The sequence below is a fragment of the Onychomys torridus genome, chromosome 7, assembly GCF_903995425.1.
Source record: "Onychomys torridus chromosome 7, mOncTor1.1, whole genome shotgun sequence".
In the NCBI taxonomy this organism is placed as follows: Eukaryota; Metazoa; Chordata; class Mammalia; order Rodentia; family Cricetidae; genus Onychomys; species Onychomys torridus.
This window is the reverse complement of record NC_050449.1, coordinates 11,063,739-11,074,291: the sequence shown is the minus strand read 5'-3', so window position 1 is coordinate 11,074,291 and position 10,553 is coordinate 11,063,739. Positions and strand designations below refer to the sequence as shown.

Genomic DNA, 10,553 nt, shown 5'->3' with positions numbered 1-10,553 from the left:
AACATACATATAGTATAACAAAAATAACTTTAAATTTATATCAATATACTCAAATCCATGCCAATGTAAAATATCTGAGTTTAATAGTTGTCTTTGTATTCTATATTCCTATATCCCCCATAAACAACGGCTGCTATAGAATAATCCTCTAGTACACTGTTAAGATGGCCCAGTTGATCCAACATTTCAGAGTGCCTCTGTTGCAGTTTTCTCTGAGTTCTGCATCCAGAACAGCTTCAAGATTGCTGCCTAAGATGATCCAGCCTCAGACTACTCCAGTCAGGACTTGACCATATCCTAAATTTTCTCTGGGTCCTCCAAAGATTACCAGCACCCCCAATCAGCAGTAAGTAGTCTAGAGAACTATGTATATATTCCCCCAAATAAATTATGAACATTTGTTTTTATTTAATGGGGGTTGGCTATAAATTCTTAAAATTCAGCTACAAATGGCAATCATCCATAACCCACCAAATGATTATAAACCACCCACCCCACCTTTTGGGAATGTGGGCATTGTGTTCTTTAGATTGCTTCCTGTTGTCTGGGGGTGACTCTGAGAAAATTGAGATAATTGTCAAGTCTTGGGAAAACTAGTTGTAACATTTGTTGTCCAGTCTCAGAACTGTTGCCATTCAGAGGTATCAGAATATATGTCACCTGTCTTGTAGTTTTTCTTGGTTTATTTCTTTATGTCTGCAGCCAAGATTTTCAGGAGGTCTCCTCCAATCAAATCTGATCTCTATTAACCTTGAAGGAATCTACAGCTTTTCATTTCCTGTGGAAACAAAAGCATAACCTCTCCCCCATAGCAATACATTTTCTGAATTCCATTTTAAAGTTAAGACATCTCTAAAGTATCTAGGCTTGTTTAATTCAGCAGTTCCTTTTATAATCCAGTATCTGTCAGCAGCTGTCATTCGCTTATCAGCATTCCAAAAAATTCAAAGTCAACACAAAAGATTATAGGATCCAGACTCCTTGTTAATTTCCCATCTTTACTTGGCTGTTTTCCTTTATATTACTTTACTCTCTCTCTAAAGACTTGATAATTTTTAAACTATTTTTTGTTATGACTATCTATACCCATTTTCTTTTCTTTTTTTTTTTTTCTTAAGCACCTACACACATTTTTAAAAACACACTGCAACCTGTTTAGAGATTCCTTTGTTCTGGACCTGCTTTATGGCACACCTGTAGCATTCTCTGACTGAGCGAGCCAAACAAACTGGCTACTTGGCTTTGTGCTGGTGGCTGGCTCAGGTCCACAAGAGCAGAGCTTTATGCCCTGTGGTCCTGGCCAAGAGCTGCATTTAACTGGGAGCTTTGTTTAACAAGGAGCTGTACTTAACTGCCCCAGCTGTAGGAAATTGGTATCCTCACTGTGGGATGTTTTTATTTAGCTTGTTGTTTCTACTTAATGTGCCTGCTGCTCAAGTGGTTGCTATACAGCAGAGCTATGCCTCTGTACGCTATTAGCACCAGGCTACTAGGAAGCCACGTCAGTTCTCTTTTTTCTTCCTTCCTTTCTCCCTTCCTTCCTTTCTTCCTTCCCTTCTTTTCTTCCTTCTTTCTTTCTCCCTTTTTCTCTCATTCTTCCTTCCTTTCTTTTCTTTCTTTTTCCAGCTTTCTCAGGCCCTGCATAGAAATATGTGCCCTACATTGGATTCCAAATGTAGTTGGAATATTTTTTGGTCCACCAACCAGCTCCCAAGTAATGACATGGAGAGTTATTATTAATTCTAAATGCTCAGCCTTAGCTTGGGCTTGTTTCTAACTTTTTTAACTTAAATTAACCCATTTCTATTCATCTATGTGTTGCCCTGAAGCTTGCTTACTTCATCTAAATGCTGTCCATCCTGCTTTCCTGCTTCCTCCATGTCTGGCTACCTGGCTCCCCCCCCCATCTATCCCTCCTCTTGCCTAGCTATTGGCCATTTAGCTTTTTATTAGACCAATCAGGTGCCTTAGGCGGGCAAGGTAAAACAGCAACACATCTTTACATAGTCAAACAAATGCAGTATAAACAAAAGCATCACATCTTTACATAGTTAAGATAAAAAAGTATTAACAAATGCAACACATCTTTACATAGTCAAACAAATATTCTGCAACACAAATAAATGCAAATGCATCTTTATATAGTTAAATATTCTATTCCACAACAAAAGACCTCCTTTCTTTTGGATTGATTGTTGAATAGGGGTCTCACTGCATCCCTGATTGTCCAGGAACTTGCTATGTGCCCTAGACTGGCTTCACACTTGTGGTAATACCCCTGCCTCTGCCTCCTGTGTGCTGAGATTACAGGAGTGCACTCAACCCAACATTCTTTTGAACTTTATACATGCTTAAATGTCAGGTTTATTTTTTAATACAGAATATAGTTAGAGATTAAAGTGAACTCAGAGCTATGAAACCATCTTAAACTATTCTGCTGTGATTTGAATGCATTGTCTCCCACAGTCTCACAATTGCAATGTTTTGTCTCCACATGGTGATGCTGCCTGAGGAAGTCATGGAAATTTTAGAAAGTGGGATCTAGTTTGAGGGTGTAAATCATTGACAGTGGGTACTTGAGGGCATGCTTTCCCCAACTTCTTCCCATTTCACTCTTTCTATTTCTTGTCCATGACTAAGATATGAACTGCCCCTTGCCTTCCTGGCCATGATGGACCAAAGGCCTCTGAAACTGTAAGCCAGAATAAACCTTTCCTACATTAAGTTGTGCCTCCCAGGTACTGTGGTCATATGATACTAGTAACCAATGCTCCAAGCCTAATAGTCTTCAGTTGTATTCTGAAGAGAGGCTGCATTGCATAGAAACCAGCCACACTAATGTCACAATTCTTCCTCTTGACCAGCAGTGTTTGTTTACTTCAAGGACTGGGAAATGGCCCAATCAATAAAGTACCTGCTGTGCGAGCACAGGGAACTGAGTTCGGATTCCCATCACACATCTAAAAACCAGGCATGGTGGTGTTGGAGGTACAGGAAGGGGTTGTGTTTAGACAGGTATATCCCTTGAGAACCCTTGTCAGTCTTGCTACCAATCCAGCTCAGTGAGACTTTCTTTCAAAAGACAAGGTGGAGAGCCATAGAAAAAGACACCTGGTCCTCTGACTTCCATACCTGTGCACACACACATGTGCACACATATGTTCAAACATACACACACATTCATTCCCAATGGATGGACATTAGAATCTAAACATACCCACCTTCTCTACACCCATAAAATATAAGAACATAATTAAAAATCAGAACCAAACCATTATGTGCTATAGTGACCATGCCTTTAATCCCAGCACTTGAGAGGTAGAGGCAGGCAGATTTCTGTGAGTTCAAGGCCAGCTTGGTCTATACAGCAAGTTTCAGGACAGCCAAGGCCACATAGAGAGACCCTGTCTCCAGAATAAAATTTTTAAATGTATTAAAAGGCAAAATTTTAAAAGTAGCATGTGTCACACACTTTGATGCCAGGAATTGTCCTAACAGCGTAAAACCTCACAGAGACCTTTTGGAGCACTTTCGCTGTATCTGAGTTGAGAAAACTGACTTCTAGGGAAGTTCAGGTATTAGCACAGGGTCAGAGTCGGTAAGCCAGGAATTTACATCCATGAAGTTGGACTCTGGATCCCATATCTCAGCCATTATTCTGTTTTAGCTCCCAAGATGCAAGATATTCTGTCTATAGACTATAACCTGTAACCTGACAAGTTGTAGTGGCACATGCCTTTAATCCCAGCATTAGAGAGAGTTCAAAGCCAGCCTGGTCTTGAACTCACATGGTTCCAGAACATTCAATAAGATGGTGTCTCACAAACGAAACACAGAACCCCATATTGAAAACATCTTAAATCCAGGGTTCCTGTCAGAAAGATACAAAATGACCAGGGGTGCTGCTGATGTCAGAGATGGCTGCATCCAGGGGTTTGGACACTGTTGGAATTCCTTCGCATGCTCCCTGATGTGTGTCAAACTTCTGCCTTCATTCAGATCAGCTTGTGTGGAATCACTCAATGAAGAATTCACTCAGCGAGGCTCTAGATTCATAGCCCAGCATGAACTTGAAAAACGTGTTCATTTTTGCTGGTTCCAGTAAGAACAATTACTACAAAATACTGTTGGCCCAGTTGAGATCATGTACCCATCCATGGGCCAGTCACAATGACAAGGGAGATAGAGGATGACAATTGTCCTGTCTTGGTCATACTTCTGTGCTGAGGGGCTGGGTCTGTATCAAAGGGCAAAGTTCTGAGCAAGAAAGAAAACACACAAAAAGACCTTATGGTTTTTAGAATCTGCAAAGTGCCTTCACATGATTCTTAACCTTTGAGTCTCCCATGGACTCAGGGAAGAGGGCAGCTCAAGTATTACTAAAGACACCGCAGGGGACTAAGATGCCCATAAAGACTTAATTTTCTCCTGACTTGAGTTTGGGCTGGCCCTGATACTTAGCCAATAAAATTCAGCAAAATTACAAAGCCTCAGCTTCCCCTACAAAGTCACTAACAGCCTCACTCTTTCTGGGAGAACGCTTAGGACTCTGCCTCTGAAAACCCAGCTAACAAGCAGTGCGATAGATGTCTGGTCCCCATGGTAAAGGCACAGGGAGGCAGGCACTCCACTGAACACTTCCAGCCGAGCCCTTAGCTGACAGGAAACAGATGCCAGGTGAAAAGAATACACCACTTTGGACATTCCAGGGTGGCGTGGTCTACAGCAATACAGGTCTAAAGAGAAACTATGACTCCAGTGGTTTAGGGTCCCAGCTAGCATGCAATAGAAATGCTCTCTCAGCTCACTGCGCTTGCTTTGATTCCTCATGGTCTCCTATTAAAAACAGAACACGTCTCAATCCCAAATTTCCACTTGAGGACTTCTTGTCCAAGACGCCCGCTGAGTAGAGCACATGTTTGTTCAATCAGCAGGTCAACAAACACAAGCTCGAAGTACCAGGCAACAGAACCAAACGCGCCTCAAGAACACGAAAGACTAACGTCCCCCTTCATGGCTCGCCAGCGAGCTTCCCTTCCCTACATCTCTGGTTCCCGGTCTGTGAAGCACACGGAGCGCCAGAGAGGAAGTGAGACTGGTCACCCCCGGCAGTTGGGAGAATAATGGACTCCTGCGCAAGACTGCGCGTGCGCGCACGTAGGCGGGGCTCCATGTACGCGGGGCTGGACGTGGGCGGGGTCTCAGCAAGGCGCGGCCTACCCGGCGGCCCCGGCGGAGGCGGGACCAGGCTGCTTCCCGCCGTCCGCTCCCGCCATTGGTGGGCCGTTTGAATGGCGGAAGTGACGGGGTCCTGGCGATGGCCGTCCCGCGGGCACCCAAACGGCTGCTGGGTAGCGGGCTGGCTGCGGACGCCTGTGTGCGGTGAGGTCCGACCGCACACGCTGTCAGGTGAGTGACGGAGGCCCAGCAGGGTTCTCCGGGCAGGCCGCGAGCAGGCGGGCGAGCCTTCCGGCCCTTTAAGCCGCCCCGAGGCCGGTCCTGCAGAGAGCACGGCCCTTCTGCGGGATCCGCCATCCGTAGCTCCCCTGGTCCTCTCTGTCACACTCAGCTTTGAAAGAATAGCAGCCCCGGCCGGGAGTGTTGGTTTACCCAGTGATCCCAGCACTCGCGAGGCAGTGCTGAGGCAGGAGGAGTGCCTCGAGTTCAAGACTAGCCTGGGCGACATAGTGAAACCCTGCCTCAAGAAACCACAGCAACGAATAGTTGTCGTCAATCTTCTTGTTAGAAAGTGTTAGGCGGTTTCGCACTAATAAAGCCACATACTTAGTACGCGGAGTAAAGAAACAAGACCCAAGGCATTTGAGACTTGGCTACTGCCTTCTGCTAGTGAATGGCAATGTTGTCTCTTGCATCCACCTCTGCGGAAGCCTGTATTAATGTGATTACTGTGTGTCAGATACTGCCTAATTCTCAGAATGAAATATATCAAAGTAAGTCCTATTGTATCTATTATTAGACAGCTACAAAACATAAAACTTAACCACACACGGATAGAAATGACTAGTGAATAAACCAGGCAACAGGAGTCTACTTGGTAGGTGTAGAAGTAATAATTTTCTCCTATGGCAAGCAACTTATAATATTCTTCCCTTGGAGCCCCAAACATCGTGGAAGTTTGTTTTTGTTCTGTTTTGTTTTTTCTTAAGACTATCAGTAGGGGCTGGAGAGGTGGCTCAGAGGTTAAGAGCACTGGCTGATCTTTCAGAGGTCCTGAGTTCAATTCCCAGCAACCTCATGGTGGCTCACAACCTTTTATAATGAGATCTGGTGCCCTCTTTTGGCATGCAGGCATATATGCAAGCAGAATTCTGTATACATAATAACAAATCTTTAAAAAGTGACAATATCAGGATGTATTGGAAAGGGTTTTCCATTCAAGCAATTACTCCTGTTTGACATCAGACCTCTTGTATATAATCATGACTGCATCTGCCCATGTGGTAATGTATTAAATCTCTCTCTCATTCAGTCCACCCTAAATTATCTATAAAGTGCAAAACAGTTTTTTAGACAAGAAACACAAGGTGATGAATAAGACCATATTTGTCCTGGCCACACGTGATGGAGAATTCACTGAAAAATGTATTGGTTCTTACTAGATTATCCAAGCACTTCATTGAAACAGTATTTTTAAGTTATTATATTTATTTGAGTATTGAGTTAAATAAAAAAACCTATAACTACTATCGTTCTACAAAAGACGGATAGTAATTAGTGAAAAACTAAAGGGTAACCCTTCCCTTTTTGAATATGCATCCAGATAGTCTGTATTCTAGGTGAGATGAGTGAGTAAAGCTCATTCATAGAGGACAGCTCCTTAGAAGAGGCTGAGCTTAAGCTCACTTCACAGAGCTGTAAATATCTAGTGATACAGTTTGCCTGCTCATCACTGAGAAGAGACCAGGAACATGTGTACTTACCTCAGATAAAATCATAATGGGGTGGTGATGCTGAGTGATCATGGGAGCAGACTGGTCCCAAAATTACTTGGAAAGAGTTTTCAAATCCCACCAGCTATAGATATCACAGTCTAGTTTCCAATACCATACTCCTTTAATAAGAGCATGTTAAAATTTAAGCTCTAGAGGAGAGGAGTGGGGTTATAGCGCAGTGGAAGCATGAACAGGTGCAGAGCCCTAGTTCCATCTCAGAACCACAGAGACAGAAAGGAAGCATAGGACGGACAAGGACACCACCAAAATGGCAGTAGAATAATAGACTTAGGAATCTAAGTACTTCATGTGTCCAATTAGAATTATTCTATAGGTTGTTTTTTTAAATGGTCATTTTTTTTAAAAAAGAATAACATAATCTTGGTTAGTTTTGTGTCACCATGACACAGAGTTGTTTAGGAAGAGGATTTTCAACTGAGAAAATGCTTGCACAAAGTCTGCCTGTGGGCACATCTGTAATAATACATTTTCTTGATTGATGATAATGTGGAAGGGCCAGACCCACTGTGTACTGATCCATCTTTGGGCTGGCCGTGCTGAGTGGTATAAGCAGCTTGAGCAAGCCAGTGAGCAGCATGCCTCCATGGCCTCTGCATCAGCTCCTGACTCCATGTTTCTTCCATTTGAGTTCCTGCTCTGACTTCCCACAATGATGGACTGTGATGTGGAACTGTAAGCTGAAATAAGCCTTTTATTCCCAAGTGCTTTTGGTCATGGTGTTTTATTGAAACAGTAGAACCTTTAACTAGTACAACATGTTTGTAATTGATGAGGAATCTTTTAGACTAAGCCCATGGGATTGATAAAATTCAATGGAATTTAGTGGCACTGGGTGGTCAAATTGTATATAGCAAACCAGGGGCCCTTAAAGTTACCTTTTTTTGTTGTTGTTGAAGTACAGGCTACCGGTGTTAAATTGTTTTTGATAAAACATTTATTCAATGCCAACACATCTTTTAAGTGCTTAATAAATTCTGGAAATGCCAAAACAGGGAAAAAATGTCTGAATTATTGTCAGTCAGCTATAGGTAGGGACAAACTTCTGAGCAATTCTACCTACTCTTAATTTTTTTTCTCATCCATATGACAACCAGTGGTCTAAAGACCAAATTTATAACTGTTTGTAAATAAGTTGGACTTTGTTTACCTATGCTAATACACACACACACACACACATACATATATGTATGTAAGTAACGGATTGAAGTTTTGACATTATTTTAATTGTTGCCCTATTTTAATAATATCTTTTATAGACATTCCTCTGTTTATTTCTCTTCAATTCAGATCCTTTATATTTAAAATACGCAGAAATGAAAAGAAAGGTGATGAACACTGGAAAGCTGAGATTGAGTCCTAATGAGGAAGCCTTCATTTTGAAGGAAGATTATGAAAGAAGACGGAAACTAAGATTGCTTCAGGTATCATTTACCTGGATTCTAAATTTCTTGTCTTCCTCAAGTCCTTAGTATTTTTTGGATTAGATCGTTCTAAATGAATTGTTGAATTTATGAGCTTTTTCTGTCCTTGAAAGAGACTTGGTTCTTGTGTATAAACCAGTTTTGGAACATTTGAAACATAAGCTGATGGTAAGCAGATTGGAGAAGAGTTGAAAAATAGTGCTTAACTCAAGTATTGGAAAATAGTTGTTTAAATGTATATATATATATATCTGTGTGTGTGTGTGTGTAATTTTTATTCTTTGGTAATTGCATATGTGGATGCAATGTATTTAGATCATATCCACCCCTCTCTTCAACCTCTATTTCCTCCCCAACTTCCTCTCACATTCTTCCTACTTCATGCTATCTTTTTCGTTTACTTTTTTTCCCCCAATAACTCACTGAGTTCCTTTAAGTCTGCCTGCACCTGCATGTGTGTACTGCCATCCACTGGAGCATGGGCAGTTTACCATTGGGCCACATGCTGAAGAAAACTAACTCCCCCGCAGCTATCAGCTCCCAGGAGCTCCTTAGCTAGGCGTGGGGCATCATGAGCACTCCCTCTCCATTCAGGAGTAATGACTGGCTTGATCTTATGCAGGTCTTGTGTCAGCCACCATAAGTCCATGTATACAACAGTTCGGTTATATCCAGGAGATACTATTTTGCAGTAATCTCCCTCAATTTCTGGCTCTTAAAATCTTACTGCTCCATTTCTAAATGATCCATAGTTGGTGAAAATTAGAAAAGGAAGCTTAGAAGGAATCTGGAGAAGACTACTGGAAAGATGAAACAGATACACACACACACACACACACACACACACACACACACACACACACACACCAAGACAGGGTTTCTCTGTGTAGCTTTGCGCCTTTTCCTGGATCTCGCTCTGTAGACCAGGCTGGCCTCGAATTCACCAAGATCCGCCTGCCTCTGCCTCCCCCCGTGCTGGTATTAAAGGCGTGCGCCACCAACGCCCGGCGAAACAGACTATTTATATCAGCTTCTAAGACAAATGTATTAGGAAATTTCTAAAGTTAAGCCTTTGTGAGTAAGGTAATAGCTTTCTATCTAGAGTCAGAGATGATATACCCTGGAGAGGGAACTCTTATCTGACCTCTTTGGCTATGAAACTTGTGAAATGGCCTACCTGTTTTAGCATTTGTATGTTATTGAGGGTAGAGAGAGCAGTTGAAACAACTCAATTAAGAGACTTTAGAAATAGCTTTGGGGGTTGCTGAGATGGCTCAGTAGGTAAAGCTTCCAACCCAGGTCCTATCCCAGGGACCTCATACCAGGGAACTCGTGCAGGCTGAACGCTGGCTCCTGGGCTATGACACACGTATACATAAATAAGTGAATGCAATAAAAAATTTTCCAAATAACCCTCCCCTGTTGTTTCTTTGTCGGTTGGATATTCTGCTAACCATAGTCCTTACTTAACAAGTATTTAGGAAAATTGATACACCTGAAGAGAATTCATCTGAATTCCTAGTCTCAGTTAGATTTTTAAAAATGTTTAAACCCCCTTCATATATTTTGTATGAAATACTCATCTTTCAGGTTCGAGAACAAGAAAGGGGCATTGCCTTCCAGAGAAGAGAAGACATAAAACAGAGGCGGAATCAGCAGTTTTCGCGGTTGGCTGAGGAGCTAAGGACAGAATGGGAAGAAGCACAAAACCAGAAAATACAAAACTTGGAAAAACTGTATTTGGCAAGTTTAAGACATACGGGAGAGGGACATCGACAGGCTAAAGAAAATGTGAGTGGCGCATCTCATCATTGATTGAGACAGTGTGGTATACTAAACTGGATTTATTGAGTGATTATAGGAAACGTGTTTTAATGTATAGAACTGGGAAAGCAAGCTGACCTTTTCTAAATCAGTTTAATCTATGGTGAGAATAATGGTGTTATTTGTTTCCTTGTAAATCATGCCAAGCACACCTTTCTTCCTCTGGTGTCCAAGTTAGCATTATTTCTTCTCATTCCTGCCTGTATAAAAGATGGTAACCTATGCAATCAGAAATTGTCTGTCTCAAGCAGTTTGACTAGATCTGGGGAACTAAATTCAGATTTCCAAACTCAGATTCATTCCTGACCTCTAAATACATAGTAGTGAATACATA

At 42.0% G+C, this 10,553-nt stretch overlaps 1 protein-coding gene across 7 annotated transcripts in view; it reads left to right on the top strand.

Moving 5' to 3' along the window:
- Positions 1-5,291: 5,291 nt before the first annotated feature.
- The window catches only part of Cep295 (centrosomal protein 295), a 44,661-nt gene continuing 39,399 nt past the window's right edge, over positions 5,292-10,553 (top strand). For 6 of the 7 annotated variants that reach the window (XM_036193974.1, XM_036193973.1, XM_036193975.1 and 3 more), the window contains exons 1-3: positions 5,292-5,409; positions 8,262-8,395; positions 9,986-10,186. In XM_036193974.1, coding sequence (XP_036049867.1) covers positions 5,292-5,409; positions 8,262-8,395; positions 9,986-10,186 — 453 coding nt within the window. The remainder of the gene's footprint in view (positions 5,410-8,261; positions 8,396-9,985; positions 10,187-10,553) is intronic. The other variant, XM_036193976.1, reaches the window with a different exon arrangement.